Here is a 24,572-nt window from a genome sequence, read left to right on the forward strand (position 1 = left end):
TCTATTTTGTTTCTGTTTTATTTATTTTGTTTGGGGTTGGATTTTTGGTTTTGTTTTTTGTTTTTTTTTTTGCTGCTATGCTTTGACTATTTTTGTAGCTTTCGCTTTCTAATTCGCTTAGTTGCTGTGAGTGTGTTTTATTATTTCTTTTTTATTTTGTTGTTGCTCTGTGTAATTCAATTTAAATTTAAATTTAAATAGGAACAACCCGCGCGCGCGCCTCGCGTCGCCTCGGGTCTGGAAAGTGCCCAATGCTAGCCACCACCATCATCATCATCATCATCATCAGCATCAGCATCTGCATCGCCAGCCTACTGCTGTTGCACCAGCAGCTGCTCCACCTGGTCAGCGGTGCGCAGCAGGAACGCAGCGCTCTCCCTGTACGCCGATATGACCTGGCGGGCAGCGGTCACCTCGTTGGGACTCAGCTTGTGGGGCAGAATGGGCGGCACTCGGGAGCAGTTGGCATCACCGGACGTGGAGAGCAGTTGCTGTTGCTGCTGCTGTTGTTGTTGTTGCTGCTGCTGTTGTTGCTGCTGCTGTTGCTGCTGCTGTTGTTGCAGCTGCTGCAGTTGCTGTGTGGCTGTGGCCAGCACATTGTTGTTGCTGGCATTGCTCAGTGTGGCCAGATTGGCGGCACTCAGCTGCGCGCTAACTGTATTGTTGTTGCTGTTGCTGCTGACGCTGCCAGCGAGGCCGCCGCCAACGCCAAGCGCCGTGGGCTTCATGGAGAGATCGGTGGGCGTAACTGCAATAAGAAGGGGAGATAAGTTAATAAAGCGTGTGCTAACGATTTGAATGACACTCACTTAAAGCGTATAGTTTATGGATTAATCCAGTAGTGCTTTATGTCAGTGTCACTCCAACTATTTACTTACCATTACCCAGCCCGGCAACGCCTGGGAAGTAGCCAGGATAGCTGGGCGCACGTCCAGCTGCCACAGCCGCTGCCGCTGCAGCTGCCACAAAAGGCGAGGCCGCCGAGGGCGAGCTAAAGTCCGTGGTATAGGGACTGCTTGAGGGCAGACCGGCGCCATTCGATGCCCCAGCCCCATTGGCCAACGCCAAGCCCGTGACACTCGCTCCGCCAACGCTGGCATTTGAGCTGAGTGCCAGCGGCGAGCTGCGCGCCGAGCTCATGCCACCGGTGCCACCGCCAGCTGCGCCGCTAGTGCTGTTGCCGCCTGCACTGCCAGCGCCGGCGCCTAAATTGGAGGCGCCACCGAACGCGGTATCCGCGTGCTCCGAGTTCGGTGTGGAGCGTGCGAAGCCGACGGCGCTAACGAATGGCAACGCTGCCGCTGCCACGCTGGTGAGGCCAGCCGCATCGGCTGCCGTGCAGGTTACGGTGGCCGCATTGCTCGCGGATGTGGTGCTGGTGCCGGCAACAGCTGCCGCTGCAGCTGCAGCTGCCACAACGCTGCCCGGCGCTGGCACCGCATGTGTAATTGGCTCGAGGCCAATTCGCATTCGCTTCGCGTTCATCGACTCGTTCTCGCAGGCAATCGCCAGGATTTGTTCCGCCTGCACGGAGGTCAGATGCGCGGGCGTCGGTCGAGTCTGCAAAATGGCAATTGACAAAAGATGGTGAATACCAGAATGAAAGTGAGGTCTAAGGTAATACATTCCATACTCTAGTCACTTTAAACTGTATCAGAATATTCCTATACTAACATTTATAGCAACATATTTATATGTTGTATTACTTTAAGAGCATTTCATTTGCTTGTTTATTTTATCCAAAAATTGTTTACTTATTTCAAAATATGTATGGAAACTAAGTTCAAAATTTCTTCATATTTCGTCAATTCCAAAATACTTATGAAATTTCATTTAGAATGTCATTTTAATACAATATGAGAAGACGCTATAAAATATAGTAGTTTTATTATATAAAGAGATAAAAATAAAAATAGAAAGCTTCAAAAATAATTGAAATGACATTGAATATTAAAAAATAGAAAAAGAAAGTAACTTATTTTACGAAAAAAATAATGTTAAAGCACCTTACATAATTTTTACTTAACATGCATTTCGAATAATTTTTGTCACTTTGAATATTTTTATAATCTTCTCTATTTTTTTCTTATAATTATTTTTCTTTATTTTATTTAATTTCCACCCTTTTTGTAAAGGTTCTGTTAATGAATAGAAGTGAAATGCAAAACCTCATATTAATGTTAAAATAATATTTACTCAACTACTAGCAAGCATTACATTTTGCTTCTCAAGTCTTGATGTGCCAATTTTCAATTGAACGATTGGTTTTGATATGCACCACATTCAGGTAAGAACATCAAGATAATGTCTAATCACTCACCGTATTCTCCCAACCGTCTCGTGTCTTTTTGTTGCGGCGACAGGACTTCAGATAGGTGCGAATGCGTTTGCGGGAACGATCACTGAACTCGGGAAATTGTCGGGCACATGAATCGATAATGGCTTGAATCTTCTCTTTTGGCTGCTTGGAGATGGGAATGATCCGGTCGAGATTCTCGTCCACGAACAAACGCACGAACATCTGCAAGGCAAAATACCAGCGATTAATTGCGGTTACTTTGGGGCGGGAAAAGTGTTTTCCCATTTCTGGTGGTGTTTCATTGGCAACGCTTGCTTTACATTCGCTGCTCAACTGGCAAAAAACTCATCTCAATCTCTTTCTCTCACGCAGTTTACTCACATTGAAGGCCTTGAGGCGCTCGGGATCATGTGTGGTGGCCAATTTCTCGTCCATCTTGTCATCGGAATCATCTTCGGAAACCTCGTCCTCCTCCTTCTGGCCCGACGAGTTCGTCTCGTCCTGTGCCTCCATCGGCGAGTGTGCATCCTGTCTGGGAACCGGCGACAATGAGCTATCCATTTTACTGCTGGCTGCTGCCACTGCAGCTGCATTCTGGGCCAAAGCATTCTGATACTGCGCCCAAAGGCCGCCGACAACACTCAGATCTGGTCCCTCGGTGCCATTGCGCACAGCCGTCGAGTTCTGATAGTTCCAGGCCAGGAGCATCAGCTTCAGCTTGTCCGCATCCTTCATGAGACCCGCGTAGGCTTCCGACTCGCTGCCACTGCCGCCGCCGAGGCTGCTCGCAATGTCACCCAGTCCACTGGCAACACTGGCGATTCCTCCGCCGCCGCCGCCAGCGCCACCGCCTCCGCCACCGCCTACACCAACCACACTGCTGGTGTCGGTGCTTGTGGCCGGTGTTGCTGGAATGGTTTCCTGTGAGAGAGAAGACGGAGTGAATGTGAGATGAGTGCAAGTTCAGTTTACGGAACTTTCGATGACCGCACAAAGTTTTGGGACAGCGTTCGATATACCAAAATCCCAATGATTAGAAGGGGCCCAAACTCGTTAGACCATTGAAAAGTATGCGCAAAAAACGTCAAAGAATCTACCAGCTACATCTCTACTTGGTCTTCGGCTTCGGCGACTACTTCAACATTCCCTTCTTGTGTATGGGCAAGTTTAGCCCAACCAGCAGGAAAGTTTATCTTAGCCCAAGATGAAAGTCCGAGGGAACCGGGTTCCCTTTTTTTCTTTCTCTCTTCCTCTCTGCTTTGGATTGCTTTTTTCTCTGAATGCTTCCTTTTTATGCTGCGCTGCAAATTAGTTGCCCAGGATATTCCGCCCCGAAGAGTGACTGCGATGAGATGGGGGCCAACTGGGTGGCGCTTTTGGGTCTCTGCCATTTGTGGCAAACATTGATCTAATGAAACATTTCGTTTGCCTTCTTTCCAAGACGTTGGGCATCGTTCAGCACAGCTTCTTTTTTCCTGCTACTTTCTGTCTTTGCTTGTGGTTTAAAGGACAATGGTTGGACTCGCCATCCTGCCAGCTTGCCATCATTGCCAACTCTGTTGCCAGCACAAATGAAGTTGTATTCTGTGTGAATAACACGCAGATGGAGCAAAAGCAAAAAGGAAGCGAATGAAAATGAAGTTTGAACACTGTTCCTAATTAACATTGAGTTGAAGGATCTTTTTGCGCAGCTAGCAGAGTTTGATCGAAAGTCTTTTCGATATTGAGTTTAGTTATTTGCAATCAACTGAGAAGCATCCCAATGATGCACTTTTATATTACCATTATTATATGTGCAATGAAAAGAAAAACTCCTTTGAATGGTCAAATGCATTTTTTATATTAAGTATTTGAGTTTAAAGTTCAGTTGATTTGAATCAATCAAAAAAAAAAATCTATATATGTATATATTCCACAAGACATATTCAGTTAGTTTAATGCATTACATTTATTTACTTTATTAATAAATATATTGTATATTTATTAGTTAAAAATAAAGGTAACAAGTGTGTAATCTTAAACAATCGAAGATTTATTCAAGAAACTTCTGCTGCCGCCACAAATATCTATCAAGTAACCAACGACTTTTACTTAAGAGCGAAATGGGACACCTTGAAATTAGTTTAGTTTAGGAAAAATCATTCATTCAGCTTAAAGCAAACAACTCCCAAGACAATTTTCTAATCAAGCTGTGGAAAACAAATGACAATTTGGATTTTGTCCACTGTCAAACGAAAGTAGCCAACAGAGCCGTAGATGGACAACTTGTGGGAGTTGTTTTTCCTTTTAGATTGTGGTGGGCAAAGAGAGGGAATGGAATTGGGTTCTCCACTCTAGGTTTGGGATTGCGAGTGTGAATGCGAATGCGACTGCATGTGTGGGTGTGGCTTTAATATTGGGGTTTGAGTTTTTGGGGTTCAGGTTAAGCTTGCCTTGGCTAGAGCTGGTAATTTCTTTTAGTTCGAGTTACCCTTTTGCTTAAGGCACCGCTGTCGATTGAAGAAAAGACCACATGAATAAGAAGAAAACGTACAAATTTTCCATTAATTAAAACGGTATAAGAAAAGCAACTGGGGAACTCAGAGAGTGTAGTAAGAGAGTTTGACTGGACAAAGTCAATGGCCAGGCAGGAATAGAAAGCCGGACAGTTGGATTGTTGGGGGAGGAAAAGAAAAGAGTTGAGGGAAGGCAGGTTAAATCTAGCGAAGGAACCAAACGACTGACATTTTTGTGAAGTTGAGCAACTCCGCCGGGAGTCTTTGTGCCCGACACACTTGCTATATATATGGGCAATTCTCTAGAAAGTGCAACCGGCGCCAAAAAATTCAAACTCTATAAAAGCATGTTTTCTTCACATTTGTTTATAGGGAAAATATTACATTTAACTAATATAAACGATTTTTCCATTTACTCATAACACATTTTGAAAAATTTCAATGCAAAGTCGAAGATGAGCAAAAGTTCTGTTTTGAAGATTTCTACTGCAAGTTTTGTTTTGATTCATTTCCTTAAAGGGAGTCAGTATGCATTGATACCCTTAGTTTAATATCTTGTTTAATATCCAAGGAATATACAAAATATATAAAAGAAATGATGCAATAGCTAATAACGGTAAATTTCTTTTCAGCTAATCAGCTTCTATTTTTGTCGCGTGCGACAGTGAAAAACAGCATTTGTTATGAGTGCATCTAAAGTTGTTGTCCATTGAGCATGCAAAATTGTGTCCAAACACATCTTTTGCTACCAAATATAATAAAATAAAATTTGAATGAATATAAGCACAACTTCATTTTTAAGAATTTTTGAAAGTTTGTCGCGTGCGACATGGCAAAAAAAAATTTTTTTTTTTTTTTCGTTAAATTATTTTTTTTTTTTAGTGTAGATGATGCATACTCTTTTTATGTGCAAAAAATAATATAAATTTCATGTCATAAGCGCCAATTGAGACTTTGTCATTAAAAACAATGATAGAATTAATGTGCACAGTATACCGGTTATAAACCAAATGAATTTGTTTTGCTGAAATGGCCAACAAACGAAATCTACTAGAACAGTATATTCATAAAAAAAATTTTTTTGACATTAATGATGTAATTTAAGATAGGTAATTATGTTTCTTATGTACATGTTATGAATATATTTCGTTTTGTTTACCTTTATTAAAGTTATTTTTTAAAGTATGAAATTTCAGTTGAAAATAAAAATATATATTGAATATATTAAAAAACTATGAAAATGCTTCAAATGCTCTTCAAATGAACTTAAAAAGTAAAAAAAAACAGCATAAAAAGTATGATGGAAAAAATGTCGCGTGCGACATGTCGCGTGCGACAGTGATTAAAATTTAATTTAAAAAAGACAACTTAATATTTTTAAGTCAAACCAAATACACTATTTAGATAAATATATGCATAATACATTAAAATTAATTGCATTAAAATCTTTCATCACGTTTCGCTGAAATAAGTGCTTGAACTGGTTTTTGAAAAAGTAACTTCTGTTTTTGTCGCGTGCGAATGCGCAACATTTTTGCAATTTTCTTGAAAACGAACAATTGCCCAAAATCCATCTTAGCACCAATTATAGTGCTAACCGAGAGCTATAAGTTTCAATTTTTACAAAATTAAAATATTGTCGTGGCACATGTTTTTTTTCAGTTTGAATGCGTACAAATGTCGCATTCGACATCAGAGAATTGCCCATATATACATACATATATATATAAATATAAGTGTATGTAAGATTTCTGGCTTGGAATGGAAGCAAACTTCATTTGGCTGGGACAATTCGACTTAAGCTGGTGAGCTCATCCAAGGCAACCTTGACTTTGGCATAGCCATAGAACGGGTTTCGTTGTGGCCCATTGCTGTCGATGTGCCAAGCAATTTGTTGTGTGTTGTGTGCTCTGCAGCAGCAGCAGCAGCCCACATGGCGTATGAGTAACACCTGCAAGGCAAACCAACCCACTCATAAGCACACACACACTCACACAGTAGGACATAAATCTAAGCATTTATTTCCATTGCTACAACATTTCTGTGCGAGAGTCGAAACGAAGTTGCTTTTGAAGTTTTTGAAGGCAAAGGAAGTGGAAATGGAAGTGGGAATGGAAAAGGGAATGGGAATGGGATAGTGCTGAAGTGAGGGGAAGCAGAGGCAGACAAATTGTAACCCTTTTACGGTTGCGCCTAAAAGTATGCTAGAGAGAGAAGAGATTGGTTGCCAAGTCTAATGTTGAGAAATATGCGGGCTGTGGCATCTTGCAAGAAAAGCAAAAGCCAAAATGGGGAACGAAACTAAACGAAACGAGAAGTTCAATGCAAAAGGCACAAATGAAACACTAACAGAAGGGGGGTTGTTGTTGTAGTTGTTGTTATTATTGTTGTCTAGTGCGCCTAAAAGCAGACTATGACTACCTCTCCACACCACTACAATGGCAGAAAGCCTCTAAGCACACGCATAATGAATTACCAAACGGCTCGAGAGTACGCATACAAGTGTGTGTGTGTCTACACGTGAGTACACATGTGTGAGTGTGAGCGGGGGTGTGTGTGTGTGTGAGTGTGAGTGTGCGTCTCATGACTGCCAACTGCCGATGACATATTTCTCCAGACGAGAAGCGTGCGCACACAAACACACACGGCCTCTTCTCCGAGCAGCGCCTAAAAGGCAGCTAAGAAAATTTGCGTTTAACTCATAAGTGCGTGAAAGGGTTGCCAACCCCCAACCCCAACCCCATCCCCAGCTCTCAACAACAACCTCAACCTCCTATTCCCTTGCTACACCAAGACCTAACTCGGAGAAGTAAAGGGAACGGTGACGGGGGCGGGGGCGGGGGAAGGAAGATGGTTGCCTCTGTGCGCTGTCAAGGAAATTGTAGTTTAAATGAAATGGAAGTTGCTTTTATCAACGGCGCCGGGGCAAGTGTGGCAGGGGTTATGCTTACCCTAAAAACAGAGCGGGGGTTAGTTTCTGCATGTGTGTGTGCCTTTCTTAGAAGTTACCCGCCTTTATGTATGCTTGTCTGAGTGTGTGTGTGTGTGTGTTTGTGTGAGTGGGTTGTCGTATATAAATTAAAATGCCTAAACATATGCATTAGTTTTTGTCTCAGACTTTCTCTCACTCCCTCACACACACACACACATGTTGCCATCTCACTCTAAGGGCGGTAAAAACGGGAGGCAAGCTCCAAAGTTTTTGTGGTTACGACATTGGTTTTCGGGGGAGGCTGCAGCTTCCACGCTAGGGCGCGGAGGGGGTGCCCAGGGGGGAAACCCCTGATGTCTGTCAGAGTCGGTCTAGCTCTTGAGCTGTGGGCTGGCAACTTAGTCTAATGAGAATTCGAAACTTAACTACGCAATCGTGCTGAAGAAATTAAAAGAAATTTCACATGAGATGTGAGCGCATATCGAACCTTAGATAGTTGTGTGCACAAATAAACGAAGATAGACACTGAAGGCGATTGATAGAGTGGGAGTGACAGCTTGGTACAGTTTCAGCTGGTCCAAAAAGTGCAATAAAATAAATATTTGATTTCGCTTTTCTACCTTTTTATTGGCAGACTTAAAAGTCGAACATTCTGATACTTTATGGAATCTTTAAAGTTACAAATATTTATGTGGTTAGATATAAGTCGAAAATTTGCAATCTTTCGTTTAATATGTTGAGCGCTTGAAGCCTTCTTTCGGGGCGGTCATGAATATGCATATCAATATTTGGCCAACAATTTCCATATGCATGTTCTCCGCTTCAGATTCGCAGTTCTGATGCATTGCGTCATTTTGACGCAACTGCAGTCTAAATGCATTAAATGCACGGATAGCTATAAAATATATAGGGTAAAACCTGCATACTCCTCTATATCGCAGCGTTCCCTTTCCCTGAAACACTAGCGTTGGTCAAAGCAATTACAAAAACTGTTTTTTTTTTATTTTCAATGCTGTATACTTTTGGATAGACGGCCATTTTTGTTGACGATGTCAAAAAAATAGATTTTAAAATACATGTATACATACATATCTATGACGGAATATATACATATATAAAAAAATCGGTAGATGCAAATATGGGTTGAAAGCAGTCACAGGCCAGCATTAAATTAGTAACCAACCTGGTTCACAGTCATTAGCGCGAGAGTGAGAGAAAGGGAGACAGAAATGTAAAGGGAGGGGAATGAATGATAAATGCATAAAACATATGATTAAGCCAAAAGATAGAGCAATAATAAAACAATTTAATTCAAATTATATTGAAATTTAAAATTTGAGTCCAAGAAAGTTTGAAAAATTATTGTCCAGTTATCATTAAGCATAACTAACTAAATTTTTAATTTATTAATGAAACAAATCATATATTCGATCGGTATGTGTTTTAATATATAATACGTAAGTACACTTGGATTTTTGAACAAAAATATATTGATAAAGTCAATACAAATTTGTGCACTTTAAAGGCAAGATTAAGATCATAATAAAAGGTTCATAACATCTCATATTATTCGGATTTAAATTTTTCCTTATTTTTTTTTGAGCATATAACCTAATTCAAAATATTCCTACATAATCGCTACCAAATTATCAGGAATGAAAAATTATAGTCCCTATTTTAACATATATACCAAAATTCGGATCTAAAAATTAAAAATTATATCTGAAAAATTACGCTTGCTATTCGATTTATTTTAATTTCCCGGTGCGAAAGCTGAAGTGGAAATTTAAAACAAACTCGAACTGCAGGGAAACATATCGAGTGCTGCAGAGAGTCTCTCAGATGAAGATGTTGACGTTGATTATGAATGTATATACTTTATAGGGTCGGAGATGACTCTTTCAGCATTTCCTAGAGGAATAATGAATGATCCCTTCCACTCTACACTCCTGCCCAAAATTATACGACACCTCTAAATTTTTTTTTTCGGCGCTTGTGGCAGAATGGGAAAACGAAAATGATCAAAACAAAGTATGAGGAATGATAGCACAAAGAGTAATGCACAAAATGAGATATTGTTGACTCTGTTTGGATCTCCCGTTTTCAAGTAACGGTAAAAAAAGCACACATGCTTCAATTTTAGCTAGGCTGCACGTGTATCAAAACTATACGACACATTTCAATATTTCTGTGCACAGTCAATATTTTATTTATTTTTTGATTAATTATTAAAGATTATTAGTTAATAACAGCATTTTGATCTTTTTTTAGTTCAAAAATTCTTTTAGACATTGAATTAATTAATTTTTTATAATTATTTGGCCTGGGAAAGACCATTGCATCAAAATTTTACGTTTGAGACTATCGAAGGTCTCAAATTTACTGTTGTCGGCATAAATTCGCCTGGCTAAGGTACTCCATATGTTTTCTATTGGATTAAGGTCAGGAAAGCAAGCTGGCCAATTCAAAACATTTACGTAATGCTCCTTAAACACCCGTTGCGTTTCTTTGCATTTATGAGTAAATGCCTGATCCCACATAAAAACAACTTTTTTTTCCTCGTTATGTTCCAAAAATGTTAGAAGACGATTCTCCAATTCTTTTTTATATTCATTCGTGAGCTTTTGAAGCACAGATAATGCGTTTCAGACGCGTGGAAGGCTCTCCAAGCCATTGCGGATCCACCTCAAAAATTGCGCCTTGAAAACATAAGGGGATCTCTACGCAAATCTCGCCAATAATGTCGAAACCCATCTGGGCCATTCAGATTACATATTTTCTCATCAGAAAAAATTATCTTAGTGAGAAATATTGATAAAATCTTCATAAACAAAATGAAGGTGAATTTCCATACCCAGTACCCAATTAATCTTAAATTTTTTTTTGAAGGCGTAATTTTTTTTTGGTGTTTTAAGTACTAAATCTTTCTTAAAACTCCTCTTACAATATTATCCGAGGTTTGGAAGTTCGCCAGATAGTCAACTGAGACATAGGATTGCTTAAACAAGCAGCAAGGGAGGAGTATGATGCAAATGAATTGGTTGATTTTTTTAATGTGCATCGCTTATCACTATCAAACTGTTTGGGTTTTCTGCCGGAGCTACTTTTAAAACCGTATGCATCCATATCACATACAAATTTGGTGATCACACATCATTTTTGACCCAACATCTTCGATATATGGCTTATATTGAAGCCGACATCGTTATTAGCTTTATTTCTTCCATTTTCTTCTTTATTTAATATGCAACCATGCGGCATTTTATTTGAAACTTATTAAATGTTTCATAAAACTATAAAAAAATTTAATTCCCACCAAATTTTTCTCTCCAGCAGCAAAAATCGAAATGTGTCGTATAGTGTTGATACATGTGCACCCTAGCTAAAATTGAAGCATGTGTGCTTTTTTTACCGTTACTTGAAAACGGGAGATCCAAACAGAGTCAACAATATCTCATTTTGTGCATTACTCTTTGTGCTATCATTCCTCATACTTTGTTTTGATCATTTTCGTTTTCCCATTCTGCCACAAGCGTCGAAACAAAAAATTTAGAGGTGTCGTATAATTTTGGGCAGGAGTGTATGTGTATCGCCTATAAAATGAAACGTTGCCCATAAATAGATTCTCAACATCTGATGTATTGATCCTTTTTATTCTATTTTAGTACTATGAAATTTTAAAACAATAACCAAAATTATTGTAAGAAAATTAGAAGAACATACAATAATGTAATACTTGAAATTAATCAACACATTCTGTTTTCAAAACTTTCCAAATTAACATTATATTTTTGGTGGCGGTCTCTCGTTATCATTTCAGAAAACATTATCGCTTTTAATTGAACTTCACTTGGAATAGCCACACCATAATTTTTACCTTGATATTATGCTAAATATTTAACAACTTCCTTGACAGACAGACACTTTACCACACTTGCCCACTCAAATTAGCGGATAAACTTTCCATGTGGGTGCAAGAAGGAACCTTCGAGTCTCGAACATAAAAATGCAATTCCAGACGAACCACAAAACTGTAACCTAAACCCCAACTCGAGGTCGGAGCTGGAAGCCAAACCTGCCGATCCCCTTGCTGTCTAGCCCAACCACATCATAAACTAATCAGCCAGACAAGGTGCGGTACATTGGCAACTGGAAGTTAAGCGTGCTCCAGGCGTTGCCGGCGAGTCGTCTGTAACCCACCGAAATAAAAAAAAGAAACATCGCCGTTCAACTGCGGACTGGTCAACAAAATGTTGCATACTTTATGGCGCACTACAAATAATATTCGCGTGCCGCATAAAAAGCGTAATACACACGGCCCTCCGCCTCTCTCTGGCACCCACACTTGATGTTTGTTATTGTTGTTGTGCGATTGAGTGGCATGTAGCGTTAGTTACAGTGCTAGCCGAAAGTATGCTACATGCATGCTACGCCGAAACAATTACACGCCCAGCGACCATTCAACCACCTTGCTCTCTGGCTCTGGCCGCGTGTGATGTGAGTAACTTTGACCCGCTTTGTGGGCAGTCGCTGGAAAAATAGAAAAATAAAATCAAATCAAAAAGGGGAAAAACCCCAAAAACTGAAAGCAAATCAAAAGCTCCATAGGCAGAGGAGAGAGGCGAGAGGGAAGAGCTCTTTTATATAAATACACATGCATTTTTTTGTGTTGCTATTTAGTTTTTGGTGTATATAATATAGTATAGCCTGGGTCACAAATGGTAAACCAAAACATCATCAATGCTATCAAATGCAAAAAGGATTGCCTGCACCACAGTGGAGGCAGGTGTGCATCAAAGCTGTGTAAGAGGTGCTCACAATAAGCTTTCGAAGTTATTCTATGATGCCAGGGTATTGTGTTTGCTGTATAGGGTATTTTATGAATTTTTGAATTCATTTTTAATACACGATATATATAAATATGCAGTTACATATGTTATATACAATTATTAAATATCTTTTTTTTCTATAGAGTTTCAAGTTTTGTAATATTTGCTGTTGCAGCAATTGTCGTTCGCGCTTTGTCCATTTTTCGCCTGGCGGCAAATGCGAAAGCATAAAAATGTACAGAAACTACGCAGAAACTCACATGCACACACACATACCCACACATGCTTGAAAGGGTGTGTGTAGGAACACCATTGCTTTTTAGCTGCCTTGGCCAATGGGACAAAAGAGAAACAAAAAAGTTTCAACTGTTTGTGCTTCCTACTTCGTGATTGCATTTTAAGCTATGCGTGGGATCTGCTCCGAAAAAAGCACAAAAAAATATAAATGAAACGGAAACGCCAAAAATTTCACAAAAGCGCATACGAGGCGTATGAGTATTGCCATTGCCAGCAGCAAATGCGACTGAGGAGCAACTGACATTTAGGTGCAAAATGCGCAGTTGAAGCGGAACAGATGATAATGCTGCCAAACAATGGACTCCGTTAAGGTCAGGCTGCGAATATTATTTTTACCACTTTTTGAAGTTACAAATCTGAAGAGAACAATTATATATAAAAATAGTTTTATGCATAGAAATTTCGTATGTGGTTAAGTATTATTTAACCTAGAAACATTTCACTACTTGAACAAACCTTAAAGTTGATCTGTGGCTTTTCGCACTCAAAGCCAATCAACTCGTTTATAAAATCAAACAATATTCTCCCTTTTGCCTTTGACATGTCGTAACTGCATATCTTATTATGTTTCTCTCCCCCGAGACTCTATTAATATTTCCATCATCAAGTCAAATTTCGCGCAGACAAAAGCCTCAGACTCAGTCCTCATCTCCAATTCCGACTCACTCAGTCCAAGGCAGAAATTGAAACATAATATTGTCAGACATTGATGCCCATTTCCTCAGTAACCGCAACAACTTTGCCACCCTCTTCCCTTCTCTTTCCCGTCCCCGCTCTGTTGCAACTCAGCGAGGCCACTTAACCGCAACCCTCGACCTGCGATGGAGAGGTGCGTAAATAATACAAAAAAAATAACGCCTACAAGTATGTAAAGTTTTGTTGCCATATGTTCCGGGGATGCCCCATGGACCAGTAACGAAGCTTGGCGTCCGAAAAGTGCGAAAAAAGAAAAGAGAAGGCTTCTCCAGCGGTCGCAGCGATTTTTACGCTTTTTGCACTTTTCATTTGTCAGCCGTTGGCATCGCGTGCGTTTTCCACTCTTTTTTCGCTGCTGTTGTTTTTATTGTTGTTGTTGCTGTGCAACGTTTTTTATTTACAACAACAGCAGCGGCAGCAACAGCAACGAGAGAAGCAACAACTATGCGCGCTTATCAGACGTTTCACTGTGCAACATAGGCCCACATTTCGCGCCGTGCGTGTAAAAAAGAGAAAAACAGACACAAATGGCAATTGGTGCGCGCATATTTTTAAGGCGGAGCTTTTTTGGTCCTTTTTCGCGCTGGCCACACGCACAACGCACTACAACGACGACTCTCTCACTGGGCAGCAATGCCTGGCCGATGCCCGATGCCTGATGATGCCTGACTACCCACTGCTGCTGCTACCTCAGGACAGTCCTCAGTCCCGCGTAATCGCAGTGCGTGTATGTGCGTGCGTGTGTGTTTAAAAATATTACGCATACGCCGCATGCAAGGCAAAAAACCGAGCGGACAGCGGACAACCGACAACGCGACTGCAGCCGATGCTGCACGGCTAGGCGGATAGGTGGCTTGGCGGCAGCGGGGGGCATTATTATCAATGAGGCAATGTGCAGAAAAAACCAAACCGAGTCTTCCACCTCTTACCCTTACACCCCAGCAGCAGCGTGCAGCGTGCAATGCAAAAAAGTAGGCGTACTTCCAACAACAAACACTCGTATGTATACGAAAAAAAAAGAACGGCAGGCGGAGGCTGCTGCATACAAGGAAATCTACTTACTCATCAGCCGGCTCCTGACCACGCCAGACATCACAATTAATGCCAACCCACACACACACACACACGCACACACACACACACACACGCATACAGAGATGCGTGTATACACAAATGAGGTGGTGGCATTGGGACAAACGGGCGGACCAGTTAATGCCACCCACAAGGGCCACGATTGTTGCCTCGTTGGACTCGGGCAGCAAATGCAATAATTTTAACATCCGACAGCAACAAAAATTGCATTTTATTTTTGGTTCTTGGTGCGTGCAACGCGTTGCAAGCGCGCTTTTGCACGTTTTCGCAAATTCTCTTCAGCTATTCTTTTTTTTTTTTTTTGTTTTTTGTTTTGTTTTGTGACTCGGCCTGTTGGCAACAACAAATCACTCATACGCCACGTATGCATAATGGGCCGTTAGTCAATGCATTAGCTGAGAGCACACCCAGCTTTACGCGCTATCACAATGCTAGCTTTCTATGTAGTAGAGTAGAGGGAAGGCAGCTTAGCAATGCAGAGAACAGTCCTAGAAGTGGGCAAATGGTTTGCATGTAAATTGGCGAAATGTTTTGTATTTTTAGTTGCAAAACACAAACGATTTGTTGCAATGGTAAGCATGGGACAAAGCTATACGCAATAATTTACATGGAAGCTTTTTTTAATTGTAGTTCAAAGGAGAAATTTAAAATCTAGAATTAACTTATGAGCAGGGAAAAGGTGGAATGCAGAAGTTACGTTAATTATATTTTTTAGTTTTTGTTTCTAGTATTTTGAATAGAAAGTTAAAAATAAATTGGACCTTTTTACAAATATTTTTTATTTATATTGGCCAAAATAGTTAATTTCATTAATTAATAAATTTGTTTCCAGGAATATAAAACTCAAAAATTTGAGTAGGCTTTGAATGTAATTAATTACCGGAAAGTTAAGTTACATGCAACAAACTGAGAATAAAAATCGCGCAAAATTGTAACAAGAAATTATTAAGCAAAAAAGTCCAATGGAATTTCATTCTAGTCGAGAGCGAAAGTCTGCCCTATTGCACCTGAAGTGAGATATTTTGGACTTCTAAACGGGCGCCATGTGCAATGAATGACACAGCAGGAAGAGCTGAAGGGGAAGTGTTGGTCAAGTGTGTAGGGGACTCAATAGATTTCGGTTAACGGCAGTGCATTAGAGTTAGGTTGTTGTGCAGTTGTCGGCAACAGGCAGCAGCAGCAACAGCAGCAGCAGCAGCAACAGCTGCAACGTCATCATCATTGATGCCATCTTCATCAGCAACATGATGAGAATTCATATGAAAATTCCAAACGCAAATCAGCGACACCAGACCAGAGCAGCATTTTGGCCACAAGCAAGTGAAGTGCTGATAGATGAGGCGTGTAACAGCCAAACGGACAAGTAGGGAAAGTGACTCAAAGGTGTGTTAAGTGAAAATCAATCGCTAAAATTAATACGAGTTTTGAAAAGGAAAGCCACATATTTCAACAAAAATATTTAATTGGCAATTTAAAATTGAAAAATGCTAAAAAAAATACACATATATTCATTTTAATATTTATATAAAAATTAAATTCCTATTAAATATGCAGAAATTAAATATTTTTTAAAGTATGGCAAGATGGGATAATTGAAATAGAATATGTGCTTCATGCGTTGCGGTTGATCAAGGGGTGTGAGTCTTTATTAATGCAGCGCTGATTTTTCTATGTGTCGCTCATATTTTATGCAATCCTTATGTGCACCCACGGCGTATACGCGACGTTCGCATGTTTTTTGTATGTATACTTATTTTATAAAAAATTATTTGAATATGCAAATGCAGCGAGAGCTGCACTTCCAATTTTATTTTCATCATTTTTAATTTTTTTTTTCATTTCTATTGATCCAAATTTTTTTTGCTTTTAGTTGTTGTATGTATTGTTTTTTGTTTGAATGTAAATTTGAGTGGATTGTGAGAAAAAAAAGTAATGTACACTGCTTTGCGTATGTAGCTGACCGTATGAGCTGTGGAACTGTATGCCCAATGCGAGCTATCAAATATTTAACGCATGAAATATTAAGCAAACTAAATTTTTTACCAACAACAAAAAGAATCATAACAAAATACGCAGCTTAATTAAACAAAGTCTAAAAAATAATATTTATTTTATACATAAATACGTTCAAACACATGTGTTTGTGTGTGTATAGTTGTACCTGCATTGTGTATGTATAAATATAATTTTTGGTGTTCTCTATTGTTGCTGTTGACCGCTGATTGATGCGTTGCTGCGTTTGACAGTTTTTGCCCGACGTGTACCAATAAATGTTTTTTATGAAAACTAAACAATATATATTGTGTATATAACATATAAGGATGCACATAAAACATGTATGCAGATTGAACAAATAATACTGGTATTAAATCATGGAAATGCCGAAATATTTATGTAGTAAAATGAAATGAAATAATAATACAATTTCAATACAATAATATTTGCAAACTGAAATATTTATATCATAATGAAACCTATGTGTGTTTAGCATAAAGCTTTGTTTTTATAACGATTATGAGCATAGATATAGGAAGCATTTCAAAACTATCTTTTCGGCTGCGTCACGATGATCTTAAGATAGAGTCTGTTTCTAAGCAGCAGTTCTTAACTGGCCTCGTAAAACTTCGTTAGAAAATCTTGTTAAGTGAAAGTCTCCGTGGCAAAAGGCAAGCAATTCGAAAAATCAAATTCAACTTGCAGAGCAAGACTCAGACTCCACTCAGTGCAATTGTTGGGGACTACTGCTCGACTGCTAGGCTGAGGTAGGTAACCATCTTGCTTCCCCTCTCCGCGTTATTCCCACTCTGTTCGTCGGCAATCGAAACAAATCATAATCAAATCGAATTTCACTTGATTTTCACTCGAAAAGACAGTCACAGCGAGTGGCTTATTCCTGACTGCCTCGCTCCGACTCTCTCTCTCTCTCTCTCTCTCTCTCTGACAGCCCCAAGTTGCAAGCGGGACTCATTTCCAGAGCGGACTAAGATAAGCATAAAGAAACGAGAAAAGGGGCAGCGAGACTGGGAAAGAGGAAGGAACTGATGAAGCCAAGTTCTGGTCGGGTGCGGGAGGGTAAAGGGAGCCAGCAGACTAAAAGCAAAGCGCAAACAAACAAGAATAAAAAAAGCGAAAATAAGAAAGGAAATAAAAGAAAAATCGCACATAAAATTGATGATAAACCGTTCCAAATAATATTTTTTTTGCTTTACCGCCGAAGGGGCAGTATTCAGCCAGAGCTTGAAAGAAGGTGGAGATGGATGGAGATGGAAATAGGGATGGGAATGGGGATGAAGCTGGAGAAGGAGATGGGAAAGTTTAGCTGCATGGCAGGCAAGCCAGAGCCAGAGGATTTGCCAGCGACATTGGCAGAGGAAATGCTCTGAAGTCTGAAGGCAAAATGATGAATTATTTGCTGCCTCTTTCGTTAGGCGTCAAAGTTTCATACACTGAGGACGGAGATCGGAAGGGAGACTTCAACTGGGTCTGGGACTGCGCAAAAACATAAAAAAAAATGAAGGGGATACCAAACAAACGTTTTAGAGGTGGGCACATGGACCCAACCATCACTTTTTACAGCCAACTTCGCTGCTGATTCTGCTGCTTCTGCTTCTGCTGCTGCCTCCAGCGACAACGCCAAACGTTTTTGACACAATTTGTGGCACTGTCTGTGGGTGGTGGGAGGATGGGTGGGTGGATGGGTTGATTTGGTGGTTCAGTTGGCTGTGAGTTGTGAGTTGGGCTGTGTCTGCTGCTTGAATGATTTTTAAACGAGGCAAGAAATCCCAAAAGATGCGGCAAACGTTTTGTTGGCATGAGTTCACGTGGGTTTTCTCTTTGCTCTGCTCATTCTTTTATTTTTTATTTTGTGCTTCTACTTCTTCATTTCGTTTTTTTTTTAGGTGATATTTTTGGTAAAAATGGGAGCCCCTTTTTGCCATCGAATTTTGCCTTTATGGACGATTCCCCATTCCTCCAACTTTTCACAAAAGAAAGTCAGCTAGATAATACAACAAATATATTCCGACAAAAAATGTATATATAACTTTTTACTTGGCGGCCACATTGCCAACAAAGGGGTTGAGTATGAGTTTGTGCTGGATTATCAGCGAGTTGAACTTAATTTGAAGTGAGTTGGCCAAAGAAACTGATATAAATGATATTGTGCTAGCTGCTATGAATATACATTTTGAATTTGCAAAAAGAACTGATTAAATTATGAACTGAGAAAAATAGAATGTTAGCTAAAGATCTGCTATTAAATAGAAAACTCTTAGTCCATAGCAAGTAAATGTTTTATGGCTACTTGTTTGTATGTCATAATTTGCAGAGTTTTAATCTAATTTATTCCAGACATTTTACTCGCTGGGCAATTTCAGTTATGCTGAGTCGAGTTTCGTTTCAACTCAAGTCCAAAGAGTGCAGATCCACAGCGAAATAAAGCCAAGCCCATTCCGCAATTTGATGGCCGATGCCATCATAATCAACATCGCCTCAGACCAACTACACACCCACAACCTTTTGTCCCACTCACCTTACGGCCGCGACCCAAACGCAGCAGCAGCAGCAGAAGCGGCAGTAGCAATAACAAGAACAACACGCGTCGCGTCCCCGAAGCGCACTTGAGTTTTGTGAGCGCGCCTGAAAGTTGGCAACACAAAATGTTCCAAAGGCTCCCATTGCCATTTGCCATTTCCCATGTCGTCACTGGCGGTTTTACAACCTTCGCTGAGGCGAAACTTGCGTTCGCTTCTGCACGCTTTTTTCAGCTCTTCTCTGCTCTGTTTCATTTTTTTTTTTTTTTTTTTTTTGTTTTTCTAGCGTGCCCACCCTGGTTGGGCGAACACACCTATGTAAGAGTATGTATGCCTGGCAGGGTCGACGTCGACGTCGTCATCGTCGCCGTTTTCGTTGTCGTCGTCGTCGTCGTCGTCTAGCGTTGCGGCGGCAACCTTCACAAATGGTAACAATTTCAATTTCTCTGACGCCTTATCGCGCCCTCGCACATATGTGGCAGTGGGAGTCGAAATGAGAGTCAGAACGAGACCCAGAGCTAGAACAGCACGAACCCAACCAAGCTAAGCCCGGTTGGGCCCCAGCCAGGACCCGCCAAAGTTTACAGCTCAAAGTTGCCGATTCGCGCTTGGGTGCAACAACAGCAAAAAAACAAAAAAAAAAAAAAAAAAAAACAAAAAAGGAAAAACTCCATCTGCCTCACACACATTGGGAAATTATTACAAAAAGCAGTGAAGGTGGAGAGAGCTGGGACTTTGGGTTGGGAGCTCTGGCATGGCAAAAATGCGTAGCAGATTAGCGATTTAGGGATGTGGAAAATTCGTACGTCTGCCAACGATGGAGCCACGACCCACACACGATCCACGGTCCACGGACCAGCGACATGAAAAGGGTTCTCTGGGTCTCGGAGCCCAGCGCTAGAATTGTTTTCGAGACTTGCAGCGAGGCACGAAAATTGTTAAGCTGCACTTCAACGCAACATTCTGCCGCATTTAAATGGGCAACTCGGCGACTCACAAAGACACTAACTACCTAGACCCAAAGCCCGAAACCCTTTGCCAACCCACACACAAAAGGCAGTACTCAATTACACTCTGCAACAGCTTGAGCATTTGGCAATGAACATGACTATAGAAATATAAGCTAAAGTTGAACAATTGTAGATTGCTCAAAAGATACAAATTTGGACATAACATAAATTAACACAAAATATGCGCGCAAAAACAAATTATTTGAAAACTCAAATAAGCCTAAAACAAGCAATATTGAAACCACAATTATTGTATTTACTCAAATTAAATGTGCTATGAAATCAAAATAATTGTTGCGGCTTTGATTGTTATTGAAAAATAAATCTCATTTTTAATTTAATTATATTATAGATAATTATATTTCTTGACTATATAAAAGCTACCCATCATTTGAATTATAGTGCCCAAACGATGTAGCAGAGTGTTCTGCGCCTTTTTTACATGCATCTATGAGTTCTTAATGCTGCTTTGATTAAAAAAAACGCAGCACTTTTTAATTTGTGGCAATGCAGCAGGCACTATTTCCCTCCCATTCTGTCTCCCCTGCCCTCTTCTAACACCCTCGAAGCCAGACCACCTAGACCACACCATGAACCACTTTTAACTGTTGGAAAAGACAAAAGCAGCCAATGATTGAAGTACGAGTATATCCTACATTTCAATTGCCTCAGCCTTGCACCCCTCGATGTTGCATGGGAGCCAGGCTGTTTGCCTCGCTGACAGACAGACTCTGTTTACAGGCCGCACCCTTGCCTCTTCCCCCGCCCCTGTGCTTTATGCCACAGCAGCCCTCAACATTGCACTCTACTATAATTTTTATGTTACCATGCACTCGCCTACCAATTAAAATGTCTGCACCCAGCGTCGGATGTGCTTATGTCGCTAATAAACCGTATTATTAAGTGCGTGGTCGGAATGGGGTTGGCGTTGTGGGGAGGGGTTGAAGATGGAGTTAGGTTTTAGGAGGCTTTACATGTTGACCCTCTTTCTCCACTCAATTTCTATTGCACTCTGTCTGTCCCCCTCTCTCTCTCTCTTTCTACTGCTTTCTGTGTAAGCAACGCGACTGCCACTTTCAACTTCCGGCGGCAAATGTATAATTCCTATGCCACTGCAACTGAATATTATTTTTTTTTTTTAGATTGCAAGCCTAGGAGTAGCACCCAGATCCTTGATTACGTCCTGGTACTATGAAAGTTCCATGTAAATTAATTTTAAGCTGCTTAAGCCAAGAGAGAGTGCATTTTTTACTTCTTTTTTACGTTTTTGCAGTATCTTTGTAAACTAAATTCATCTAATTTCAGAATTTATCCATTTTACTGATGGCAAATTTAGAGAAATAGGCCAAATAAATATTTTTGTACTTGTACTTACTTATTGTTTATTTTTATGGAAGGAAATTTTTGTTCAATGCTTACCTGTAAAGAAAGAAAACAAATGCTTTGGTTAATTGTTTGATAGCAAATAAAAACTAAGAGAAATAAATGTGATTTTAATGTTAGCAATATTTACATATATAATCATTTAGAATATACTAAACAACGTGGACAAAAGCTAATAAATAGAACATACTCAAACTTGCTAAGTGTTGTATTCTACTTCTATGACTCCAAATATGTGAATAGGTAAGTAGTAAATAAAATGTAATGTATTTGGTTATTGAAAAGTCATTACTTAAAAAGGGTTACAAAATACTTAAAAAATTATCATACGATATTTAAACATTTTTTTTAATTTTATGATTTGTGCTATTCACAGTCTTCAGGGCGAAGAATATTTGAAAAAAATTATGAGTTTTTTTTAATCATTTTAATAAATTAAGAGTTTGTTTAGTTCAATTGATTATAAGACTTCTACCCTAAACAACTACAAAATGAATTTAAATGTACTAATACTCTATATTTATTTAAGTCCTGCAGACTTGTATATTTTGGTGCATAAAGTGTTCTTTCTGATTTGCATTCTAAGGACTATGCCCGAAGTGCAATGCATCAGTCAAGTTTATTACGGCCACAAAGGAACTGTTCATAGTTAATCCTTGTGATCTCTTTGCACTGTAAGCTCTGCTCCCTCCATATAATTTCAGTTTGCAGGAACTGCATTCGCTTATTTTCGAATTCATTATTATCGGGGCTGCTTTAGCGGCTCCGGCGGCGCCGCGCTTATAGAGGTCAAAAGTAAGACAAACAAGCCGGACGGGGTCGAAAAAAAGGACTCAGCGTAGGCGGTCGCTGGGGTGAAGGGTGACGGGCAATGGGCAAGAGGCAAGGGGGGGTGTGATGAGATGAGATGGGTTGGGGTTTTTGGGTACTGGCAGACAAACGCGCTGATAAACTTTCCACCCGGACCAGAAAAAGTGAGCGCTTAGAGGTTTCGAAGGGGGTGAGAAGTGTTCTGGGCTCAAAATTTATGTGGGCTGCCAGACGCCGACGGAGGCAAAAGTTTTGCATTGAATTTGAGCGGGCCAAACAATTTCTATTTTTTTATTTTTTAGTCCGCCTTCTACCGGTTTTTTATTTTTGTCTTTTTTTTTTGCAAGTAGTTTCTGTGTTTTTTTTTATATATCGTGTAGAGGGGCAACGCAAGCAAAACAAAAGGATTTTTCAGCTAAAGCGTACGGATTTTTAGTTAGTTGTTATTATTTTATATGGCCCCAGACCGAGACCGATGGAGGGAGCGAGTCCCAGTCTGAGTCGAAGTCCGAGTCGGACATGCAACTTTTGCAGCGTCCAGAGCGAGAAACTCGTAGCCTGGTTACGCGGGGTTAGAGTCGGGGAGTGGGAAGATGGCAAAGCGGTACACAACTTTATATATTTTTTTGTACTCTTTTTTTTTTTTTTTGGTTGGAATGTGCGCCAAAGCATAATAATAAAAGCGAAAGGCAAGGCAAGGAAAGGAGTAACATGCTCGTTAGTCCTCGCCAGGATAGCAGAGGATGCTAAAATAAAAATGGAAAATGGCGAATGCAGGGGGGAAGCGAAGAAAAGAGAAGAGCACGAAACAACGTGAGCGGGGTGACTGGGGCAAGAAATAATCTAAAAAATGAAAAACCCAAACGAAACGAAACGAAACGCAAGACAAACTTTGCTGCGAGGCGTGGGTGCAAAATAAATGAGGGCGATGCTGCTAGGAGGAGGTCCAAGGGATAGCACCCAGATGAAGGACTCAGCGCTGCTGGATGAGTGCCACGGGCAGAGCTCGAACTTAAAATGGACAAACGTGCAAAGGCAGCCAGAGCAGTGGCAGTAGCAGCAGCAGCAACAGCAGCAGAAACATCAACGGTGGTTGGAGTCAGCTACCAACCGACCAACGACTCGCTGATGAGCAAGGACTGCGACTGTTGGTTGAGTACATCGCACAGGGCACAGGACATAGCAGGGCGCCACGAGTGCGAGTGGTTAGGGGGGAAGCGGAGACAGCAGCGCAAAGCATCTGAAATACACTAATAAAAAGCGTTGCGGAGAACGTCCGCGTGAACTAGTCCTTTAGTCTCCCCCAGTTCTCTAGTCGTCTTCCTCCAGCCACTGCCGCTGCCCTGCTCTGTCCTTCTCCTGCTGCCAAGTGACTCTTATGCGAGGGTTACCTTCACTTCACTTTCCTACATTCCCCTCTCCAACCGACTAACCATTCCAATTTATTCTGTTCCGTTTCTTTCCTTGCTACACCCCAAATTATGCTTGGCATGGCAAGGGAAAACGTCTATCGTTGGGTGGCGGAAAAAGAAAATTTTTGTATAAAAATTGCGCTTGGCAAAGCAAGCAAAAAGCAGACAACGACCATGCCAAGGGTAACCATCCAAATGGTTCGGGCTTGGGGGGTGGTCTGGGGTGTGGCAGGATCCTGGGGTGTTGGTTAGCTGATGAAGGGTTAGGTTAGCCTACGACGACGACGTCGACGCTGCTGCTGCTGCTTCTGTTTCTGCTGCCGCCTAGTTTGCAACTCCCAATTCACTGTTGGCTGTGGGTGGCGACAATGGGACAGGAGAAGCAAATGGCTTAGGAAGAAGATGATAAAATGAGGGAGAAAATATAGGTAAAGCTAGCAGCGGGTGGAATAGGGGTGAGAGTGTTTGTTAAGGGCAGCATCAAAGACAACGAAAGGTTCTGGCGATAATAAACAGTGGATCTGAAATAATGTTTAATAAGTTCTGCTTCCAATAAAAAAACTAAAATAATAAAATTGTATTTTTTATATAAAATAAAAAAAAATAATTTATCATTTCAAAAAAGTATAAATTGTAGATTAGTGCATATATTATAGTCTTTAAAGGATAATAAATAAAGATCTAGATTTGAATTTTTATATAAATAAAGAATGGGAACAAATATTAGGAAATTTAAAATTTAAAAATATCTCGTTTTAATTGAGAAGTTCTTTCCATATATTTGA

The 24,572-nt window shown here is 40.4% G+C and overlaps 1 protein-coding gene across 3 annotated transcripts in view; it reads right to left on the reverse strand.

Moving 5' to 3' along the window:
- Window positions 1–41: 41 nt before the first annotated feature.
- Window positions 42–24,572, reverse strand: part of LOC117564619 (uncharacterized) — a 72,541-nt gene continuing 48,010 nt past the window's right edge. For all 3 annotated transcript variants that reach the window (XM_052002328.1, XM_034243473.2, XM_034243474.2), the window contains 4 exons: window positions 2,681–3,220; window positions 2,321–2,521; window positions 879–1,560; window positions 42–748 (listed from right to left, as the gene is read on the reverse strand). In XM_052002328.1, coding sequence (XP_051858288.1) covers window positions 312–748; window positions 879–1,560; window positions 2,321–2,521; window positions 2,681–3,220 — 1,860 coding nt within the window. In that variant the 3' untranslated portion in view covers window positions 42–311. The remainder of the gene's footprint in view (window positions 749–878; window positions 1,561–2,320; window positions 2,522–2,680; window positions 3,221–24,572) is intronic.

The sequence above is a fragment of the Drosophila albomicans genome, chromosome 2L, assembly GCF_009650485.2.
Source record: "Drosophila albomicans strain 15112-1751.03 chromosome 2L, ASM965048v2, whole genome shotgun sequence".
NCBI lineage: Eukaryota > Metazoa > Arthropoda > Insecta > Diptera > Drosophilidae > Drosophila > Drosophila albomicans.